The sequence below is a fragment of the Polypterus senegalus genome, chromosome 6 (assembly GCF_016835505.1).
Source record: "Polypterus senegalus isolate Bchr_013 chromosome 6, ASM1683550v1, whole genome shotgun sequence".
NCBI lineage: Eukaryota > Metazoa > Chordata > Cladistia > Polypteriformes > Polypteridae > Polypterus > Polypterus senegalus.
In genome coordinates this window covers 84929245-84954479 of record NC_053159.1, presented here as the reverse complement: position 1 = coordinate 84954479, position 25235 = coordinate 84929245, and the positions used below count along the sequence as shown (strand labels likewise).

Genomic DNA, 25235 nt, shown 5'->3' with positions numbered 1-25235 from the left:
TTCCCAGGATCACAGAAGGCACCGAAGGCTTATATCGGCACTTTCCCGCAAGCCGCTTAGCGACTGCTCTGCTGCCACGATATGACCTTCTTACCTTGTCGGGTAAATAGGGAACCACACCGGCATGCGCATTTGATCTCTACGCTTGAAGTTGACTACCTGAATAGACAAGTATCTGCGTGTAAAAATCCATGTCCTAGTAGTAAAAAGTGTACAGGGAACGAGTCCACCTAAAAGAAAGTGGTAGGAGTGATCAGTGAAATAGAGAAAAATAGAGAAAAAGGTAGAAAGATAAAGCCATACGTGGAGCTGTTGGAAAGGCTGCCACTCGTGCAAGCGCCTGAGTCACTTAGTCATAAAGGCATTGATGATAACACCAAATCTCAGCATCAAATATTCCAGGATGTATACTTAATGCATTCCTTAGGAAATCACAGGGGCTGCATGCCTACCTCCATCAAGAGATATTCAGAATGGAAAAATTGTCTAATGTAGACCTAACATTTCTTATATCCAGTGGAGCATGTTGGAAGCATAATATTGAAGTTAGAACTGTAAATGTTAAAAAAGACTGTTGTTATGTTTCCAACATTAACTATGAATGTGTGGAATGTTTTTAGTTTTGCTACATTATCTGATCCATCTCAGATATAGCGTTCTGGATAAAATTGAAATACACTTCACCGTCTTTAAAAATAATTGTAAAGATATAAATAGGAAATAGTCAATAGCATTACAAAAGTAAAACATCAGAAACACTAAAAAAAGAAAACTGAGCAAAATAAGTTTATGCTTTTAAAAACCTCCCACTGGTTCTAATTAATTAATTAAATGCACCTGAAAAAAAAAAAACTCACAATCCTGGCAGACGCAATATACTGTAGATAGATCGGTCCTGCTTTAGAGGCTGGCAAGATTGGAGCTCATATCAGATTGTAATCAGTGAAAAAATCATATCCACACCCTAAATAGTCATTAGGAGCCAGAGCCTAACATCAACTGCAAATTAGGAATAATCCCAGAATCCATCAGCAGTCCGTTTCAGAGCATACTTGTGTTTTCTCCACATGTTCAGGTTTAAATTGTGTCTGCATACAAAAAGTACAGTAACCTCTACTCAGTTTAACCCCAGTGTTTTTCTGTAGGAATATTTAATTATTGGGGGTTACATATTGCATCATTATTCTGTTTATGTAAGGCCACGATTTAACAAAATTAAGTCAGTTTCCTTTATTAAAACATTTATAGAGGATTGATTTAACTAAGAATTTATATTTCATCAATCTGCGTAGCTGCAAACTTTATTCATTTCAGAGTTACCTGGGTCTCAGCATTTAATGGTGACAATAGGGGCAAGGTAGGAGCCATCTGTGGACAAGGTGCCAGCCCATTGCATGGTGCAAGAACTTAACTCAAGTCTCATTCTAAGATCAAATTTGACCTGCTGCTGCAACTTTTTGAGGAAGTTGCACATACTCATAATCCAATAAAATTAAAATAAAAACTAAATAATATACTGTATTTATAGATGTGTGCCACAGAAATGAAACCATACTATAATAGTACATACAGTTAATATTACACCTTTTTTCTTAAAAACATTGAGTTTTGAGAATTAAAATATAGTGCTAAAAATTAATTACAATTTCAATTGTAACAATTTGATCTCAAACTAGCATACAACTTTGTACTTACATTTTTTTTCTTTGTATAGTCAGCTCATTTACGTAACACAAATGTATATGTATGTACATGAAAAGTTATTTTTTTTTTAATTGTGGAAATGGTTAACTAAAATATTTATTTCTTGCAGGGTAGTAACGGTGGAGGAAGACGTCTGCCTGTATTAATTTTTTCATTGACTGCTGAAGATTGTGAGAAAGGAAACATTGATGAACTGCAGCTAATGAAAGGTAAATACACTACTTGTAAATGAGATAGATAGATAGATAGATAGATAGATAGATAGATAGATAGATAGATAGATAGATAGATAGATGGTGTTTTTTCTGCAAAGGTTTTATTACTGAAAACACAAATGTTCATCTTCAGCAGAACATAAAACATTAATTCACCATAATTCTTAAAATTCTTCAGATTTGTTTATCTTCTTAAACTAAGGAAATTACACTTTTAGTCTTCTATGATTGAGAACTTTAAACGATAGATAGATAGATAGATAGATAGATAGATAGATAGATAGATAGATAGATAGATAGATAGATAGATAGATAGAGTGTGTCCTTATGATTACTGTATTTTTTTATAAATTACTCTAATCCAACCCTGAATGAACTAATATTAGAAGGTTTGGAATCAGTGGAGATTAAATTGAAGTACATTTATAACTGAATCCAGGCAGCACTTCTTTATCCAAAGAGTTGTGGGTCTCTGGAACAAACTACCAACACATGTAGTTGAAGCAGAGGTCTTGACAATCTTTAAGAAGAATCTGGATGAGATATTGGGACAGCCTAGCTACCGTATTAGTTAAAGAAATGGGCTCGATGGATTGAATGGCCTCCTCTCATTTGTCAAAGTTCTTATTTTTTATTTTATTATGTTTTCATCCATCCATCCATCCATTCTCCAACCCACTGAATCCGAACACAGGGTCACGGGGGTCTGCTGGAGCCAATCCCAGCCAACAAGGCAGGAACCAATCCCGGGCAGGGTGCCAACCCACTGCAGGACACACACAAACACACCCACACACCAAGCACACACTAGGGCCAATTTTGGATTCACCAATCCACCTAACCTGCATGTCTTTGGATTGTGGGTGGAAACCGGAGCACCCAGAGGAAACCCACGCAGACACGGGGAGAACATGCAAACTCCACGCAGGGAGGAGCCCAGGTCTCCTAACTGCGAGGCAGCTCTACCACTGTGCCATCGTGCCGCCCTATTATGTTTTCATTACTTATTTAATTAATATATTTAACAAATACCCAGTTTTTTTACATGAAAAAGTAAAAGCCTTCTTGGACTCAAAACTGGCTTATACATGTGAAAAAACTGTATTCCATCTCTGTTTATTAAACTCATGCTGTTCATCAAGGTTCTTTCTTGTCAAGATGTCTAAATACCGAATGGGCCATCTGAAGTACAAAACTTCCATTTTGCTCCTTCTGTCAACTTACAGTAAGGGTTTGCTAGGAGTTGTGCGTCACATCCTAAGTGCCAGCTTGCACCTGTGTTGATATTATAGCCTTGAAAACACAATGGCACGTACTGCACATACTAACTATGTTGTGACACATCTGGAAAAATGGTGTGTTGCCTGATATATCTAAAATTTGGGGAGAGAAATATGTGATTGTTTTTCAGCTTACCTTGATCTTGATAGTGGCAGAGGTGAAAATGCCATTCATAATATCACTGAATCGGGGTTCAGTTTTGAAAAGTCAGCAAAAGTAAATCCTGTGGTTAGTTGCTGCTTTCTTGTTGTGGTTGACTGTTTCTAAATTATCATATTTAATATAATATAAAAGGGAAGACAGACCATGACAGTGGAAACAAAAAAAACTCATAAGTTTCCTCAACATAATGGAAGACAGGCTGAGAAATTAATAATAAATAGTTTGTTCCTTGTTTGATTTTCAGTTTTTAATCAAAAGGATATACAAATCCTGGGGACAGATATTGGTAACCCTCCAGATGTGCTATCTAATTTTATTGGAAAGTCAAGAAGGTATGCTGCTATTATTATTATATTTTAATAATCATGTTAAGAACTATGCTGTTGTCTAAATAAGCCAAATGTCTTATTTCTGGTAATAAGCTAATTAATTTTGCTTTCAATGTGGATATTTTCAGCCAGTTTTCTCTATGTGAAAACGTGTTCTCTGTTACTTTTCAAGTGACAACTTGCATAGTCAAAGCAAGGAAGCAAGAAAGAAGTCATCTGATGAATTCCAGGCTCCTTTCACTGGCACCAGCACCTCCGCCTCTTACCAGAGTGTTCTCGATGCATTCTCCAGAGAGTCAATATCACAAAGAGACTCCTTTCTCATTGGCAGCTTTTCAGAAGATTTCCAATGGGGCGTTTCTAGCACCTCATTCAAGATTGAAGGAGGTTGGGCAGAATATGGAAAGGGGGAAAGCATATGGGACAACTTCACACATAATGGCCTTGCCTTTAACAATCAAACAGCTGATATTGCCTGTGACAGCTACAACAAAATTGACTATGATGTCTACCTGCTGAGAGGTCTCAATGCAAAGTCCTATCAGTTTTCCATCTCCTGGCCTCGCATTTTTCCTAATGGATTTAGTGACAGCCTTAATCTTAAAGGTGTTCAGTATTACAAGCAATTAATTGACACCCTTTTGCAGTCCCACATTAGCCCCATCGTCACCCTGTTTCACTGGGACCTGCCCCAGGCACTACAAGATCTGGGCGGATGGCAGAATGAAATGATTATCGATGCTTTCGCTGATTTTGCAGATTTTTGCTTTGCTACTTTTGGTGGGCAGGTGAAGGTGTGGATCACTTTCAGCGAGCCTTGGACGATCAGCACTGCTGGATATGCCACTGGCCAGCACCCACCTGGTATTTCAGATCCAGTTATTGCTTCTTATCAGGTAAGAGTTTTTCATTTCTTTTAACCTGTTAAAAAAGTAGGTCAGTGTAATCTCCTTTGCTGTGTCTAACATAAAATGTGCACAATGTTAAGGCATATATATATACTGCTCAAAAGAATTAAAGGAACACTTTTTAATCAGAGTATAGCATAAAGTCTATGAAACTTATGGGATATTAATCTGGTCAGTTAAGTAGCAGAGGGGTTTGTTAATCAGTTTCAGCTGCTGTGGTGTTAATGAAATTAACAACAGATGCACTAGAGGGGCAACAATGAGATGACCCCAAAACAGGAATGGTTTAACAGGTGGAAGCCACTGACATTTTTCCCTCCTCATCTTTTCTGACTGTTTCTTCACTAGTTTTGCATTTGGCTACAGTCAGTGTCACTACTGGTAGCATGAGGTGATACCTGGACCCTACAGAGGTTGCACAGGTAGTCCAACTTCTCCAGGATGGCACATCAATACGTGTCATTGCCAGAAGGTTTGCTGTGTCTCCCTGCACAGTCTCAAGGGCATGGAGGAGATTCTAGGAGACAAGCAGTTACTCTAGGAGAGCTGGAGAGGGCCATAGAAGGTCCATAACCCATCAGCAGGACCAGTATCTGCTCCTTTGGGCAAGGAGGAACAGGATGAGCACTGCCAGAGCCCTACAAAATCACCTCCAGCAGGCCACTGGTGTGAATGTCTCTGACCAAACAACCAGAAAGACTTCATGAAGGTGACCCAAGGGCCCCATGTCCTCTAATGGGCCCTGAGCTCACTGCCCAGCAGCATGCAGCTCGATTGGCATTCGCCATAGAATACCAGAATTGGCAGATGCACCACTGGTGCCCTGTGCTTTTACAGATGAGAGCAGGTTCACCCTGAGCACGTGACAGAAGTGAAAGGGTCTGGAGAAGCCATGGAGAACATTATGCTGCCTGTAACATCATTCAGCATGAGCAGTTTGGTGGTGGGTTAATGATTGTCTGGGGAGGCATATCCATGGAGGGTCACACAGACCGCTACAGGCTTGACAAAGGCACCTTGGCTGCCATTAGGTATCAGGATGAAATCCTTGGACCCATTGTCAGACCCTATGCTGGTACAGTGGCTCCTGGTGCACGACAATTCCTGGCCTCATGTGGTGAGAGTATGCAGGCAGTTCCTGGAGGATGAAGGAATTGATACCATTGACTGGCCACCACACTTTCCTGACCTAAATCCAATAGAACACCTCTGGGACATTATGTTTTGGTCCATCCAATGCCACCAGGTTGCACCTCAGACTGTCCAGGAGCTCAGTGATGCCCTGGTCCAGATCTGGGAGGAGATCCCCACAACACCATCTGTCATCTCATTAGAAGCATGCACCGATGTTGTCAGGCATGTATACAAGAACACAGGGGCCATACAAAGTGCTGCATACAATTTTGAGTTGCTGCAATTAAATTTTGGCAAAATGGACTAGCCTGCCACATAATTTTTTCACTCTGATTTTGGGGCGTCTTTGAATTCAGGGCTCTGTAGGTTGATCATTTTCATTTCCATCAAACGATGTGGCATCCTTTCGCTCCTAACACATTACCCAGTCTATATCAGTATAGATATCCAGGAGGATTTCTTTTTCCCATTGAGATCTGATGTGTTTTCAAAGTGTTCCTTTAATTTTTTGAGCAGTTTATATATATATATATATATATATATATATATATATATATATATATATATATATATATATATATATATTTTAGAAAATCCTTTATCTATATATCCATTCATTTTTTAGACTGATATATTCAATTCAGGGTCACAAGCAGAAATTGTGTACTAATTGTGTAATTATTGTTCTCTTCAACATCTTAACAATTTTATACATGCAAGGATCAACAGTTGGCTAAACTTTTATTGGGCAGGAACGTTTATTTAAGTTTGTCATTGACACAAAATGGCAAAAAATATACAATGGAGAACTTTTTAATACAGCTCATTTGCAAGAAACATAAGAAAATAAATTAGCTTGCACAATATAAAAAAGTATAATGCATTGTGTAAGTTTAAATAATTTGGTTATTAACTACACTTAAATTCAGACCATAATGCATAAAGCTGAAATATGCATAGCGTTATATTGTGACTCATATAAAATTATTCTTTCTAAGCTGCAGACTTCTAATGGAAGAAGAAATGCCAAATTAATGAATGGTTTTAAAGTTGGACTAACAGTGATAACAGTGCCACCTTGTGGCTCTCTTTGTAAAACACAGGGTTTCACAAATGCACATACTACATACATACTGTCACACTTTTTAAGTCTTAAGGTGTACAAGTTTGTTTTTCTTTCTCTTGTGGGAATATTTGTCTTTCTATGTTTTTTGTGTTTTTCTTTTAGGCTGCACACACAATTATTAAGGCCCATGCCAAGGCATATCATGTTTATAAAGATAAATATCATTCCCTTCAAGGAGGAATGGTAGGCATTGCCCTGAACTCAGACTGGGTAGAACCAGGAAATATTTCTAATCGTCTTGATGTGGCAGCTGCAGATCGATACCTTGAGTTCATGCTTGGGTGGTTTGCACATCCTATTTTTATAAATGGAGATTACCCAGATGTGCTGAAAAATCAGATTCAGGAAAAAAACATTCAGTGTTTGAGTGAAGTGGCTAGGCTACCAGTGTTTACGGAATCTGAGAAGATATACATTAAAGGGACTTCTGACTTTTTTGGACTCAATCATTATACAAGTCGTCTTGTGATTGCCAGTGCCAATAACTGCACAGTGGGACCTAGTGGAGTAGGTGACTTTTTAGACCATGTGGATCCTAATTGGCCAAAGACTGCATCATCCTGGATTTATGCAGTTCCTTGGGGACTTCGCAGACTTCTAAAATTGGTTCAAGAGTCATATGCAGGATTGACTGGCATTCCAATTTATGTTACTGGAAATGGAATGCCAACAGAATATAGCGGAGATGTCATCAATGATACACAGAGAATGGATTTTCTCAGTAGTTACATTAATGAAGCACTGAAAGGTAATTCTGTCTACCAAAGATTTTCTTTTACTTTTTTAGTGAATCACTTATGAAACTGTGTCAAATGCATGTGACTAACTTATTATGCAGTCTAGTTTTATTAGAAATTGTCCAGCACTGCACAAATGAGATAAAGGAATTGACCCAAATGAGGCTATTCTATAAGTCATTACCATCATTTAAAATCTCCATGGTTGGCAATGCAAGTAGCCATGTGTTGTAGCATGGAGTTGTATAGATGCTGAATGGAATCCAGTGGCACGTCTAATCGAATGTAGCTCAGGAAGGTCACGATGACTGGATTTACGTTAGCATCCCACACATACTCTGTGAGTGACAGCTCAGTTGAATCACTGCATTGAATGCCAGTGTTGGCATTCCATACCGTGGTGCTCATTGTTAGGACATTGCACAATTTGAGACCATTGTCTTGACTGTAATGTTTTCCATTATTTATCAACTGCTGGTTACCAGCCCCAATGTCAATCACTGCTATTGATTCAACATAAGTCCTCTATAGTCCATGCAACTCAGGAACAATATTTGCTCAGACTCAGTTGGCGAACAGAAGGAGACAGACATCTTAAGCAACCTCTGTGAGCCATTTCATCCTAGTTCAAAGAATTATATGGCATTCCTTAATGCACATGGCGAAAATAATTGACTAAGGAGTTTTTGCCAAATCTGATGGCCTTCCCTTGGAATTGTCACTTTAGGCCTTTAAGATCTTTCCTCCAAGTACAACAGCCTTTTTGTAACCTTTGTTCCCTGCATTATTTGACTATCATATGTATACAGCAGTGAGCACGTAGCCTTACAAAAACCAATAATCCAGATTATGTTAAACTCAAACTGCCTGATGTTTTATTGAGACGTTCTTAGCTTGCTATAGTGGCCTTTCCATGGTGAGCTCCATTAAGTGACAGTATGGCAGTCATGATATTAATGTCTATGCACTACTACTCGTTGAAATGCTGTATCACAAGTTGTTAACTGGATGAAATAATCTGAAAACTTGTAAATTAGATTATTGCAGCAATAAGGAACTATAAGCACACAGTTCTGAAGACATTAAAAATATTTGCTTTAAGGCATTTTTGAGCTAGCTACAGAATGATGTGCCTGGTTTTATCTGTGTGGAGTTTGCACATTCTCCCTGTGCCTGCATGAGCTTTCCCAAACAAACTCCAGCTCTTCTCCCACAAAACTAAAGACATTTCAGTTGGGTTGACTAGTGATTTAAAATTGGCTTTGATAGTTTGTATTAGTGGGTCTTTATGATGAACTAGAACTTCGTACAAAGCTGTTTCCTAACTTATCTCCACTGCTGCTGTGAAAGTGTCCAGCCCCCTGCAACCCTGAATTGTACTAAGGAAGATTGAGACTGTTATTTCGATCTTCCATTTTCATGTATATCTTGTAGGAAAAGCAGCATTTGAAGAACACTCAAAATGCAAGGAGTAGCTTCACTTGATATAATGTAGCAATAACTTCTGTAGTAGCAATCGTAATGAAAAAACAATCACAGTAAGATGTACAAGAATAAGGAAAACAACATAAAAGAGAGTATATTAATGATATAAAGAAAATAAAGTATATATATCCCTACCCAAAATGGAATTTTGCATCCAATTTCATAGTCAAGCCTAATGCTTAAGCAGTATTTTTTAACATCTTTCTTCCTTTACTGAACCTACTTATCCAGAAGCACTTGTTTTTGTTTTTTTAGCACATATGTACATCTTCTGTCATCTGCCTCTTTTCAAAATAAATGTATGGAGACATGCATAATATATTTAAGAAAGTGATGTTGTTGGAGATAGACCAGACATTGGCCTGATTAGGGAACTAAACATGAAGTGCTCGTAAAATGATGTCTCACCGCTTGCCTACAACATGTCTATCACTACATACAGTACGTGGTCCATTTTTTAACAGTGCAGAGTCTGTTTTCCATGTCCCAGATACAGAACTGTCCAAATGTCTGCACTTCCACATCTGCCTGCATCCTGAGGAATTTAAAGGGAAACTATTAGGCAAGGTATAACTTGCAGAATGAGGCTCGGTTACGAAAGTTTAGTTGGTCTCTACTGCAAGTTAGATAATCAGCTTTCAACATCATATTTTTTGTAAACAGAAATTTAAAATAAAAGTGCAATACAAATGAGCTATTTTCACACTTTATCATTGTAGGCAATATTTCCATATTATGTGGCAGTGGTTCTATTACAGACTGGCATGCATTTTTTAAAGATTTTCAGGGGAAAAACACAGAGTTACAGTTCAATGGTGGTAAAGTATTTTTAAGAAAAGCACAAGGTTACTGAACTTACGATACTCATCATTATCCCTTTCCTTTAAGGCAACAACAATCTGCAAAGAAAATTAGACAATCTGCTTGCTAAGTTTAATTTTGTAAACCAACCTAAACAGAGCAATCGGTCTTAACTAATTGTATGTTACCTACTGTAGCCTACATTATAACCTAAACAGCATACTGTAACCAATAAAACTAGACAATAACCAGTGCAACTTGATCATGCTAATATTTCCATCCATTTTGGATGAAGATTAAGAAAGTTAGTGATATTTATTTTATTATTCATAAATGCTATATTCTATGTGCAATTTAAACCATCTAAATAAATAACCAATCAGTCTATCCTGTATGATCCATAATCATAATACATATTTGAAAGTTTTTTTCAATCTATCCATTGATATTTAAAAACCTATTCTGCACACATTTTCAGTCTAATTAATGACTCCTCCTCTCCAAGTAAAAACTGCGGAGTTGACTCAGGCGTATCAAGCAGTTAAGCACAACCTGAGCTCTAACAGAGATGATTGTACACAAGAGCTGAACCATGATTTCATGCTTCTTTTTTTAAAAAAATGTAATTGTCTGTGTAATTGTTAGTGTTTTTGGTATGTTGTCTTACAACACAGCAGTTCAAACCATGTGTATTAGTTTTCCCAAATATAACAGAAACCCCCTGGAGAATTAGTTGTTGGTCACTGGGTACTGTTTCAGTAACACAAAATTGTTCAATAAAATAAAAAAGGGATAATTTAATATGCCTAGGAAAGTGATTATTAAAATTAATATGTATTACAAATTATTCAGAGTTATTTCTGTTTTATAGAAAAATTTCCTTGAAGGAAACACAATAAATTGCAATTAATATGCAGTTTATTTCAATTAAAAATTGTAATCACATGAATAATCACAATTAATTTTTTTAACCAAACACCGGCCCTAATAATTTTTTCTAGCAATAAACATATAATTCTTTAACAATAATACTACATTTCAAAGCATGTTTTTTTTTTGCAGCAATCCACGATGGAGTAAACCTGAAGGGATTTACTGTACGTTCACTAATGGATGGGTTTGAGGGCCCCGAAGGCTACAGCGAACGGTTTGGATTACATTATGTCAATTTTGAAGATGGAAACAGACCCCGAACACCAAAAGAGTCAGCATATTTTTTTGCAGAAATAATAAAAAATAATGGGTTTCAACCTAACAATTCTGGGAACACATTCCACTTACCTTTTAAACCTTCCAAGCAGAAAAGGTTATTTCCCCTTCCAGCATCAGAAGTTCCATCTAATGCTAAAGTTGTCTGGGAAAGATTTTCCAACCAGAAAACCTTTGACCGAGATCTTTACCACTATGGTACCTTTCCAGAAGGTTTTGCATGGGGTGTGTCATCTTCTTCTTATCAGATTGAAGGGGGCTGGGATGCAGATGGAAAAGGGCTTAGTATCTGGGACAACTTTACTCATGTTCCAAATAACACTGTAAACAATGACAATGGAGATGTTGCCTGTGATAGTTACAATAAGATAGACGAAGATTTGTATATGCTAAGGGCTTTAGGAGTCAAAATGTACCGATTTTCCTTGTCCTGGCCTCGAATATTTTCCAATGGAACAAAACAATCCCTGAACCCTAAGGGCGTGGCATATTACAACAATCTAATCAACAGCCTAGTTGAATATAATATCACACCAATCGTGACACTTTATCATTGGGATCTTCCTCAGGACCTTCAAGACATTGGTGGTTGGGAAAATGAGGAACTTATTAATCTTTTCAATGAATATGCTGACTTCTGTTTTCAGACATTTGGAAACAGGGTGAAATTCTGGATGACATTTAACGAGCCTCAAGTCATCGCCTGGGTAAGCTATGGGTTAGGTATCTTCCCTCCAAATGTGATTGACCCTGGTTATTCTCCATACAAGGTCGCCCATAACTTGATCAAAGCCCATGCTAAAGCTTACCACACTTACGAACAGTACAGAAAAGAACAAAGAGGTATTGTTTCCATAAGTCTCAATACAGACTGGGGAGAACCAAAGTATCCAAATGAGCCCAGGGAGTTGGTGGCTGCAGACCGTTTTCTTCAGTTCCAGCTAGGCTGGTTTGCTCACCCTATCTTTAAGAATGGTGATTACCCAGAAGCCATGAAATGGCAGGTTGGTAACAAAAGTGAGCTTCAGGGCTTACCTTCTTCTAGGCTTCCTGCATTCAGTGAGGAAGAGAAGGCTTTCATCCAAGGGACCGCTGATGTGTTCTGCCTCAATACCTACACGTCAAAGATTGTGTACCACAGCACTAAAAGACTCAAACCTTACTCTTATGATGATGACAGAGATGTATCTGAGGAAGTTAAAACAAACTGGCCTAACACAGCTTTGAAAGAGTTGAAAGCAGTCGCTTGGGGGTTGAGAAGGCTTCTAAATTGGATTAAAGAGGAATATAACAACCCAGATATTTATATTACTGAAAATGGAGTAGGGACAGAAAAAGGGGTGACAGTAGATGACACAGAAAGGATATACTTCTATAAAACATACATCAACGAAGCTCTCAAAGGTAATGTAAAACCATTCTGTCATTGTTGTCTTAGTCTGCTTCTCAGCAGCCTGTTCTATACACATAATAATAAGGTAAATCTCTTAAAAAAGTGTCAAATGTTGGTTCTTTTGATGAATCTAAAATGCTTATAGAATATTTTTTATTTTTAGCCCATAATCTGGATGGTGTCAACCTTAAAGGCTACACAGCTTGGTCTTTAATGGATTCATTTGAGTGGCTCAATGGCTACAAGGTTGGGTTTGGTCTACACCATGTTGATTTTAATAATCCTAATCGACAAAGGACACCAAAGCGATCAGCTCATTACTTTTCAGAAATCATCCGTAAGAATGGGTTCCCGCTGCCTCAAGAAGAGCAGTTTCTCTATGGAGAGTTTGAAAAAAACTTTGCCTGGAGTGTATCAACAGCATCATATCAAGTGAGTTTTTTACAATGGTAACTAACGCGTCAGGTTTATTTAACCTAAAGAACAATATGGAAAAAGTGCTTCTCAATAATGCTTGTAAATGTTATTGTGTAAAAAGTCCAAACTGACTACTGCAGATTACAGGACAAAAACAATGAAATATAATAAAACAAACCTATTTGTTGCTGTTGTTCCTTTTAGACATGTATATCTATTTAAAATGCTTTAATTTTTCAACAACTGCTTAGTCTTACCCAAAAAATAAAGTGATAAACATTGCAACTTCCCTAGGCCCTTACAAAGATAGATGTTCTTAGGTCCCTTTATGCAAACAGAGCAGGAATTGTGAAATGTAACATTCCTAACAGAAGGCCTTGTAGTGACTCTATGTGTTGATCTGTATAACTGCTCAAAATGTCACATTTCTGCACTCTCCTTGTTATTACTTCAGGGCCATCAATTCAACACCTGGTGTACACCACAATACGAAACGTCTGGCCATTGTATAGGTGTGGCATAGGGGGTCTCAAGAGTGCATGTCCGCCTTAGACCATGGACGAGTATCATCTACTACTGCCTTGCCTTATTTATAGGCAGCGGTGATGGCTCCATCACTGCGTGATGACCAGCTAATGCTTGAACTTTGACTCTCTGTTTATCATTGGCAGAAAATAAATCATATTGGCAGTGGTAGCATTTAAAACATCAAAGCTTTTAATTCATCAGAAATGTTTGCTATTCTTCTATGATTACAATACTAGTTTAGACAAATGATAAATTTATATCTTATATTTTTTTGTATAATTATGATTACATTGTTAAACTCCAAGTACCCTCAGGACTACTGCCATGTTTGTAACTCCTGATAGTGTCTTAGCATTTAGAACTCATTTCATTGTGTTGATTACTCCAAAATATCACAGAAGGCATTTAAAGGATCACACACTTATGGAAATATGCAGGGTGTTTGAACTGTTGATATCAGAATCTGGAAGCTGTTGTACTTAAACATATATTTTCATACACCACCTATAGGTGCTACTGGGTGGAATGTTTGTGTATCTTTTCTAGGACGAGGCTCACACAAGCAGGATAAATCTAAGTAGTCAATAAATTGGGGCCTTGTCTAGAGTAGGGCTAGAGCATATCTGGCAATTTAATCACAATACAGGGGGTCCTCAGGTTATGACACAGTTCCGTTCCTACAGCAGTGATGTAACCCGAATTTTGGTATAAGTCGAAACACACTTTAGCCTAAGTAACTTACTTATCTTAACACATTTGCAAAATCATAATCTAGAATATAAAAACACAAAATCTAAGCCTCAGAAAAAGGACATAAACATACTGTATTGTACACTGTACTGTAGTAACAGAAAAAATAAGTGTAAAAAAATCCTTACCTTTATTCCTTCTCATGTATCAATTTTTTAAAAGTTTTTATGGGAGTGAGCGTTGTTAACTCGAAAGGTTGTAACCCGAGGACCCCCTGTACACACATGATGGTATAAAGTACAACATTCGTCACAGCATAGATATTGGAAAGAGATTAGTATACCTTTGTGGTGTCCTCCTTTTATATGAGACCTTCTCACAATCAAATTTCTGTTGACATTTACCTTCATGAGCCACCATGGGTGTAGATTCAAAACCTTTACTCATTTAACTTCTTTGAAGCCAAATTTGTTCACTTCTGACTGTCATAACACTAACATGTTGCTTTTATTTTCAATGAAAATTGCTTGAAGATTGAAGGAGCCTGGAGAGAAGATGGAAAAGGCCTCAGCATCTGGGACACATTTGCACACACTCCATTGAAAGTGGGAAATGATGACAATGGAGACATCGCATGTGACAGCTATCACAGGATAGATGAAGACGTGGCATTGCTAAAAAACCTGGGGTTGACTCACTATCGTTTTTCTATCTCTTGGCCAAGAATCCTTCCTGATGGAACTACGAGCTTTATCAATAAAGCTGGGCTCAAGTATTATGAAAACCTTATTGATGCTCTTCTTGCTGCTAATATTCAACCACAGGTAATCAGAAAAGCCTTAAGACCGCTTGAGCTCTAAACTCTTAGATTACTGCTTAATTTAACAATGTGATTACAATAAATGGAATTTTCGTTTTTCGTATCAGGCTTGTTTAAGGCTTTAAAACATTTGAGAAATTAAATGACACATTCAAATACATTGGCACAACTAGAATCTTGATGGGACAAAAAATCAGCCCTGCAATGTGACATTTAAAAAAATCCAATTCAAATTGAGATATACCAAACATAAAAGTTTATGGAGTTGTAGGAACAGCAACACCATTAACCTTTTCATTCTGATATCAAGTAGGCAAGCATTTTAATAATAAAGCCCTGTAAAGCAACAACCATGTCCGTCACTTTGTGCCCGCCAGCCCTATGGCCCTTGGTGCAAGTGTCCCTTCCACATTGCATATAATTACACCATTATTAAGCAGACTCATATAGGAACCTTAATTCAAATTAAATAAACCTTTAAAGTTTCCATTTTCATATTTTTTCAGAAGCAGCATTTTTAAAGCTAAATGGGTTCATAAAGCTGATGTGTTAAATGTAATGTACTCCTTATGTGATGTGTAGGAAATAAATGATTTATCATTGTTATCACTTTCAGAACTTAATTGTTTTTTTTGCATGCTCCTCTTACAGATATTCCAGACATTCCAGAGTGTTTTCTATAGTTGTTGTTCTGTGGCTTCTAAGCACTATTTGATTACTTTGGTTATAAATTATTGTTTTAGCATTATAGAAACAAATTTTAACTTGATTTTGATTTACTACAACACTATTTTGTTTTTGTTATGGGCCCAGACATTTTCTGGCGCCGTTTCCGTGATTGCCAATTGTGTCATCTGATTTCATTAGCATGACATTATTTAAACTGGCTCTGTGCCTGGGGGTTTTGTTCAAGATTATGGATGCATTTTTAAGAATTGAATGTGTTGTAGTTAAAGATGTATAGCAAATGACTTTGTGTGTGTTGCTAACGTTTTATATGTTCTGGTTTTGACAAAAGGTTGACTGTAATTATTGGTTTTCACTTAGGTATACTTCTGATTTCCATTTCTTCTTCTTCCTCACCATTCTGTGCTCTTGTGGCTACCATCTTCTACCTCTCAGCAGTATAATTATGTTACAACATAAGAAAATTTTTGACAAGAGCAGGTCATTCAACCCAACAAAGATTGCCAGTCCTATCCACTTAATTCCCACAAAATTAGCATCAAGTTGAGTTTTACAAGTTCCTAAAGTCCTACTGTCTGCGACACAACTTGGTAATTTATTCTGCGTGTCTATGGTTCTATGTGAAGAAAATGTTTGTGTGAAATTTTCCATTAATCGATTTTCAGCTGTATTCCCGTGTTCTTGCTGAACTCATTTTAAAGTAACAGTCTTGTTCCGCTGTACTAATTTCCTTCATAATTTTAAAACACTTCAGTCAGGTCACCTCCTAATCTCCTGTTGCTTAAACTGAAAAGGTTCAGATCCTTTAATCTTCTCATAACTCATCCCCTGTAGCCCTCTCAGCCTAGTCACTCTTCTAGTGCTGCTATGTCCTTTTTGTAGGCTGGAGGCCAAAACTGCACACAGTACTGCAGATGAGGCCTCAGCAGTGTATAGTAAAGCATCAAGCATCACCTCCTTGGACTTATACTCTACACATCGTGCTATATAACCCAACATTCTGTTAGCCTTGTTAATGGTTCCAGAACACTGACTGACAGTTGATAGTGTCGAGTCTACTACAACTTCTAAATCCTTCTTATCGGGTGTACTCCCATTCTGTATTCAAACCTAACATTTTTACTTCCTAGGTGTAACACTTTAAATTCACATACATTAAATTTCATCTGCTACAAATCTGCTCAAGCCTCCAAGTCACTCTGTAATGATTTCATGTATTCTAGATTATCTGCCAATCCACCCATCTTGGTATTATCTGGAAATTTAACCACCTTGTTGTTTATATTCCTATTCAGATCATTTATGTATATTAAAAAGAGCAGCAGCCTCAGCATTGACCCCTGTGGGACACCACTCTTAACATCACCCAATTCTTATAAAGTTCCTTACCATAACCCACTACTTCCTGTATTTTATCCAATACTGCACCCGTCTACACAGTACACCCTAAACTCCCACTTCTTTTAGTTTGATATCCAATCTGTCATGTGGAACCTTATCAGATACATTATGAAAATCAAGATAAATAATATCATATGCTCCACTTTGACTGTATACTTTTTCTTCTTCCTCCTAGAATTCCAGCATGTTAGTAAAACACAGTTTCTTCAACTGAACCCCCATGCTGACTCCTCAGTAAAACTTCTGTACATGCCATTTGTTGATCAATCTTTTACTTAATAGTTCCTTCCATTAACTTTCCTGTGATGCACGTTAAGATTACTGGCCTATTGTAGTTACAAGGATCTGCCCAATCACCCTTTTTAAGTAATGGGATATTTGCCATTTAGCAGTCCTTTGGAATTTCCTCAGTACACAATGACTTCCTAGAAATATGCATCAAGGGATTTTATACTGTATATACTCTCTACTGTGTATTGTATATACTCACTACAACCTTAAGAATTCAAGGGTAAATATTATCTTGTCCTGGGGCCTCATGCATAATGGCGTGCGTAGAATTTGCACTATAACTTGACGTAAGCACAAAAGCGGAAATGTGCTTACGCACAAAAAAATCCAGATGCATAAATATGTGTGAATTAAAATCGTTTAATTTGCTAGGTTCTCAAATCCCATCGTAACTAAAGTAGCACGTTAAATGCTTTTTTTTGTATTTGATCTTCTATGTGCTCTATGTGTGTGAATGACTACGTGCTTCCGGGCTTTCTCTTCCTCCGACAGGGCACAGAATCCATTACATTTGTAATATTACAGCTCTCTAAATAATTAAATTACTGAGATGTATACTTGATATCATTTTTTATGATAATAGGAGTTAAAGCATGTTATTAAACATGGGAACACGATGGCACAGTGATTGTGCGCAACCTTCGATGAAATAATTTATTGCAGCAGTACTGTCTCTTTCAAACGTACTAACACACAATTCCTGTCCTTACTTTTCTTTCTCCAAATACCCAAATGCCACACAAACAACTCTATAATAGATGTTAAGCCATCTGTAAGCTTAGAACGGAGACTCTTCAAAACTTTTAAGGAACATTGAAATATCTTTGTAGTATATGTTTAATTATTCCATCCATCTATCCACCCAGTGTCACGCCAGTCCCAGCAAGTATACAGCGCAAGACAGGAACAATCCGTGAGCGGAGCGCCAGCTCCTTGCTAGTGCAGCAACACCATGTCCTCACATGTTCAATTATTAACAATATAGATTATTTAAATGAAGTTAAAGTTTTATCTGTATAATATAATAAACATATTTTGCTGCATTTCATCTTAAAAATGTTATCGTCATCATATATAAATAGATGCTATATAACTGTAGTGCAAGTTTACAGTGAGGTGATTGTACTAATAAGTACAAACAGTTCTACAAGGAGCACTTGATGGACTGATTGAGTGCGGTTATAATTCTTGGGATGAAACTGTTTCTGAACCGTGAGGTCCGTACAGGAAAGACATTTTTGCGTGTACGCACCGTTTATACATGAGGCTGGCCTGGTGACTTGTTCAATTTCAGCCTTTTTAATCAGAGCAGCACTTCTCCCTCTACAATTTCCATATCACTCAGTACCTCTTTACTTTTCTTTGAAGGTTATCCAGTTTCTCACATGTGAAAATACTATATATAACAGTATATAGTAAAATAGAAGACACCATATAATACTATAAAATACTGCATATAATACTAAAGTATTTCAGTGTGTAGGAAACAAGATATCCTGCATTTTCAATTAATTTATAATTAGTCATTCTAATCTGTATTATCACCCTGCTTCACATGATTGCAGGGCTCCAAGGCAAAGCATTTACTATTCAGGGAACAAAAGGCCAACAAATTCACCATAAGGCACACTCACACAGATGTGAGTTACTATAAATAATTCTATGCAAAAACAATTTGTGCAGGCTTCACAGAGACAGTGAACTACTGATGAAGCAAACCCTAATTCAATCAGCTGTGAGGCAGCAATATTACCAAGTTACCTAGTAATACCAACTTCAAATAATAATGCACTAGTCTAACCTATAACATAAGGCATTGAAGACAATTACATTCTAATTAATCACTAAAATGGGCTTCCACAGATGCTCCCTGATAATCCAAAGTCAGATTGCTTTTAACACTATCAAATCTGTCTTGTCTTTTATGAGGTACTGCTTTTTATGAATATTTAGGAGTGTTTCTTGTGATTTTTCACAAGTTTGCACACATCTTCAAAAATATTTCCTTATATTTTTTATTTTGATATTTTTGTGTCTTTTGTACATTTTGCTTCATTTTTATGAGGTCATCATGTGTATGATAAGTATGGTCTGCTGTTGTTTGGTTGGTGTGATGCATGCATCAATTTGTGACGTATTAGGCACGTGTTATTTACGGACAGGGAAATGAGCCAGTATGTCATCTGAATTTTAAACCAATAAAATTGAATACATAATTCAAAGAGAAAAATATATCGTACACCTGACTTTTGCTGTTCCTGACTTAAAATTTCTTCTAATTCCAAGTAAAAACCATTTGCTTATCGATCAACCTCTCCTATTTACAATGCTGGATCCTATCCAGTTTGAAATTTCAAACCTCCATCACGTGCTTTTCTTACTGGTGCTTACTGTTGTTTATGGGCAGATGCTGTCATTAGGCACTGGTTTGTTATGAACCAGACACTCATGAAGAGGGTTGTTGATTTATTTGTGTTTTATTGTACGCTGGTTGTCTTAGTTGTGCACTGTAAGATTGACCAGGTTATTGTGTAAGTTTACTGCTGTCTGTGCTGCAGTTTGTGGCCTCTGAAAAAGGTCATAGCAACAGCTAACTGTACTATTACTCCTCATGACTGCTTATATTATTTACATTTTTAAACTTCTGTTATTTACTTATGCCTGTAAGGATGCAATGTAAATGAAGCACTGAATAATTATTATGCCATCTGCTATTTTGTTATTCTTTTTCAAGGTCACAATCTATCACTGGGACCTGCCTCAGGCTCTTCAAGATGTTAAAGGCTGGGAAAATGACACCATCGTGGACCGATTTAGAGACTATGCCAATGTCCTTTTCAGTCATCTTGGGCACAAAGTCAAATTCTGGATTACCCTGAATGAGCCGTACAACGTTGCCCAAATTGGCCATGGCTATGGAACTGCAGCACCAGGTACAATTCTTTTGTCTAATATAATCTCTTTGTATAATACTCTTGTAGTTGTTTGTTTTGACTTTACTGATCTGTCACTCCCATTCTATATACAGTCGCAGTAGTTGCTTTTCTATTTATTTATTTATTTATTTTATCTCTTTACTAATGTAGATAATAATAACAATAATTATATCTCTCTATTATAAAAAAAAATCCTGGAAAGAAACACAAGGGCATTGAGACGTGATCTTCATGTTAAGATCACGGAAGACATTTAAAAGAAACCGCAAGATTAAAGAGATTGGCCACAGAGCGTTTCGTGGGGACCTTAAACATGAGACTTTGTGCCTAGAGATTGACCCAGGACCGTCTCGCGATGACGTGAAACATAAGATTCTTGCAAGACATGCCCTACTTACAATCAATATCAAATAATCCAAGAGGCAACAAACACTCAGTCGTGTAAAGGATTTGAGCACACACAGATCCAGGGCTCTCAGCACATATAAAGCATATAAGGAAAGGACGTTATAAATGAAACGTCGACAACTAAGCGAAGAAGAAAGCAGTGCAGAGAAAAGAGACTCAAAAGCGCTGGAGACAAAAAAGAGCAAAAAAGAAAAAGAATAATCTAGGTGCAAATTCAGAAAATAAAGAAAGTAATTATCAGCCCAGGACAAGTGGAATTGGAAAAAAAGCACGTCCAATTTGGCTCAGAATTAAAAGACAGAGTAAAAGACAAAGTAGAACTTCATAAAGACGTTCACAAATGTTGGCGCTAAACAGGTTAGAGATTATGAAAGCAGTGGAATTGGAAAGACTCAAAAAAAAAAGGCGTGACAAACATGTGAAGAAAGTTAAAGGATATGAAAGTAGAAAAATTAGAAAGTATAAAAAAAAGAAAGTAAAGTTCGCAGTAGCACAAACAAACAAACTGCCTCATTTAACTATGCACCTGTCTAACTTTGGATTTGCACAATAATCACTGCACTATGGCACCTTAACCTTACCTTGTCCTATATAACTATGCATGTGACAAATAAAGAATCATGAATCTTGAGAATTTCAAAAACGAGGTTTAGCGCACATGCATTTATTGGTTACTTTGCAAAATAAAATGAAGTGCTCATGATGTAGATTGTTTTGTCTGTGCTGAAATTCCAAACAGAGAAACCTGTCCTGAATTATGGTACAAAGTCATTAAACACAAGTCTCACAGACCTCATTTAAAAGATTCAGCATATTGGGACTCGAAAGATTCCAAACATTGTTTTTACAGAAGTTCTGAAATAAAAGTGAAACTAATGAAATAGCAACAATTCAAAGAAAAAAAATCTTAAAAGTGTGTATCTGGAAAAGCAAACAATGGGGTTGGCGAACGAAGCGAGCAGGGGGCAAAGCCCCCTAGTGATGAATAAATTCAGAAGAAAGTGTAGTGTAAAAGGAACACTGATGTCACTTGGATTTACCAACAGATGGTCACCAAGTTTTATTCTAATGCAAAAGGAAATGGCTGGTCAAAAGATTCCGATGTTCTCTCTACTACGCTCCTACATCTGTAAAGCTGGTGTTCTCTCCTGGATTGCAGTCTCACCCAAAAGTTGGCAACTAAGGCCTTTACTTTTTTATCCCTAGTGCAACTAAGTTTTGCTTAAAGAAACCTGCCTAGGGGGATTCCAATGTGTATTTTTGTGTATAGTTCTGTGCCATTTATGCACACTTTCATTATAAATATTACTTTGCCCGGCATTGAGAATAATCCCAGAACTTTCCAAAATTGTTGTTTCTGTAAAAAATTAATAGGGTCAGACTGCATAGATGAATTATAATGGTGTTGATGCTACTAATTTTTTGTGTTTATGTTAAGCTGATTTTAACAAATACAGTGAGTCATGACCACATAGTCTAGTCTAAAATAATGAGATGCAATCATTAAAAAATTCAAAAAACAACAAAATACATAGTTAATACAATTAAACTAAAAAATTGCAGTTTTAACTCTTGTCAAAATAAGGTGCAATATATAATTCTGTCTCTCAACTGCTGTCATTTGTCTTTTAAACCAGAAGGTGGCACTGCAGCCTAAAGGCTTCTAACAAACTTCTATACTCTGTCAGCTGCAAACACTTAAAAAACAGTATGTAGGCTGATCAAGTGCACATTTAAATTTCTGTTTTGGATGGAGGCATTCCATCTTTAACAGCTCTACCTAATAATTACAAAACACATTTGTTTTGCATAACTGGAAATGCTGCACCATTTTCTCAGTGGGTATCTTCCGCTTATATTCTTTCATGATGTAGTACAGCGTACCCGAAACTTTGAGCTAGGAAACTTTGATGCATATATTTTTAAGCTAAGGAACATGAAACCTCACAGTACTCTTAAAATATACAGCATAAGGTATATACATATATTCAACTTTAATCTAGAAATATACTGCAAACAACTAAAACCAAGTAAATCCCAGGGAAACACTCACCATGTTGCAAATGAAATTTTCCCACTGCTTGAAGGGCATTTTTTTTTTTGTCACGAGTTGTTTTTAAGTTGTAACTAAAGATGGTATTTCCAGTAATGTAATACTTCATTTTTATTACTATTTAATTTAATATTGTTTCTTTGTATCAGTATACTGCTGCTGGATTATGTGAATTTCCCCTTGGGATTAATAAAGTATCTATCTATCTATCTATCTATCTATCTATCTATCTATCTATCTATCTATCTTATATAACTAAGTATAGTTATATATTTATTAATGTTTATTAATAAATATATTCATAAACATACTATACACAATTTATTTTAAATATTAGCTCCCACCTTTTACTCAAGAGGACTTTGTGGCTGGTTTTTGATTTTTTCTTTGTATGTTTATCTGTTCACCTTTCCACGTGAAGATCAATTCATGCCATACATCAGGCTTCTGTGGAATGGTACATTATTTATTGTAAATACATTAATTTATTTATTATTACTTGAAAGTGAATGTTTAGGAATTTCTTCATTCTCTTTGTTGACTATCACATCTACATTCTCTGAAGGCAAAGTCCTCTATTAGGTCATCACTTGACAGCTTACACTGATGATATGAGCTTGATACTGTTGATAGCTAAGCTGTTTACACATTGTTGTGTCATGGATGACCTTAAGTATGTCAAGATGAGTTCAAGTTTTCAAGAACTGGTAACTGGGAGGGTTGCTGCAAGTCCAGAGGCACTTCAATGTCATTTAATGGCAATGTTATACCAATTGCTTTGTTTCCTGTATAAATGGAGGCCTAATTATAACAACAACAGCAATAATAATAATAATAATGGTCCAGGGTATCAATGTGCTGTTACTCTTTGTTACTTGATATAGTTAATAGTATTACTTATGATGTGATACATTAACAATAAAAAATGAATACTTCCACTACTACTACTACTAATAATAATAATAATAAAGATAATAATATAAAATATAACAATTATTGCTACTACTAATATATAAAATATAACTACTACTAATAATAACAAAATTACTACTAGTATTACTACTGAACATGTATATACATTTATTGCAGTAAATACAAGGTCAGGTTTAAGTGGAATATTTTGAGAATAGATCACCTACACTGATGAATTTATCTAAATTACATTTTGCCCTTCTACTAACAGCAGATAACAATCAAGCATTAACTAAATCAGTAACGTTAGCTGTCAATAAAATTAGCAAAACGTTGAGCTTCCTCTGAACTAATTGTACTTTTTGGATGTCAAAGTTTCTTGAGAAGTGCTTTTTCCACAATTCAGTGTGGCAAGCGGCTGGGGGTGGTACCCAGCCGGGACGCCCAGAAAGACCAAAGGAGGGATTATGCCTCCTCCAGACCACAAGGGGGCGACCGCCCTGGTGGGTATGGGAACCATGGGAAAGGAGTATGGAAGCTCAACCCTATAGGGACCCATGGTCACCGCCAGGTGGTGCCCAGATGCCTGGAGAGCCCTGATCCTCAGGCCACATCCGCGAGTGCCGGCAGAAGCTTATTGGGAGACACCTGCAGCACGTTCGGGTGAGGATAAAAGAGGCCGCCTCCCTCCATTCGGCAGCTGGAGTCGGGTGGAAGAGGACGAAGCCTGGAGGAGAGGAGTGGAGATGGTCAAGAAGAGTAGAGGCATTGGAAAGGCCTGGACTGAAGGGTGATTGGTGCGGGGCACTGGATTGTGTGTGCTGTTGAATACTGTAAATTATGAATAAACGTGTGTTGGTTGTGGAGCCATCGGTGTCCACCTGTCTGTGTCCGGGCTGTTCCCCACATCAGCCAATAACTAACTAGTAAGTGAAGGAGCCTGTGTGTTTGTGAAATTTGCAAACGTGTCTTTTGTGCAACAACACTCAGAGCATTTCATATGTAAAATAACGTCAGCTGCCTTTTAACAATGTGTAGAGGTCCTGAGGTCAATATCTACGGCCATATGTGAGCTAGGTACTATAATATCAGATAATATCTGTTAAATACTTGATATCAAAACTATTACACATAACACTACTCTGTTGGTTATCCAGCAAAACCACTAGGTTTATCGTAGTAGTAACTGATGTAATGTTAGCTAGCTTAGTGGTAGTTTGACAGATTTCTAAACACACCTGAAAGTGCAGCACGTGCTGCTTCTTCATGTTTTCATCTATTTTCTTTTCTCTGCTTCTGACTGGTGTCAACCTGAAGCCATCTCTCTGTTTGTTTTTGGAAAAATATCACAACATGTGACTGTCAAGGACGCTAATTTTAAGATTCATAAAACAGTTATAACCACAATAAAGTTACACTGTGGACCTCTGGAGCTCCATTCGGTTGAAGAGGTTGTTGCTGTATATTTTACTTCAGTGATGTTATGCGATACGCCTGGTTAAACTATGGTTAACATTAGGGTTGTGGGAGGAGTTATCTGACTCAAGTCAAGTAAACCAAGTAACAAAAATGTGCAATCCAATTGGCTCTCCAGTGGAGCTCCTGAAT

The 25235-nt window shown here is 37.0% G+C and overlaps 1 protein-coding gene across 1 annotated transcript in view; it reads left to right on the top strand.

Annotated features, from left to right (window-relative positions):
* Positions 1–25235, top strand: part of LOC120530640 (lactase-phlorizin hydrolase) — a 49490-nt gene that overhangs the window by 9232 nt on the left and 15023 nt on the right. The window contains exons 4-11 of the mRNA XM_039755063.1: positions 1814–1913; positions 3584–3662; positions 3864–4587; positions 6962–7607; positions 10945–12495; positions 12648–12916; positions 14653–14943; positions 20053–20251. Of these exons, the coding sequence (XP_039610997.1) occupies positions 1814–1913; positions 3584–3662; positions 3864–4587; positions 6962–7607; positions 10945–12495; positions 12648–12916; positions 14653–14943; positions 20053–20251 (3859 nt within the window). The remainder of the gene's footprint in view (positions 1–1813; positions 1914–3583; positions 3663–3863; positions 4588–6961; positions 7608–10944; positions 12496–12647; positions 12917–14652; positions 14944–20052; positions 20252–25235) is intronic.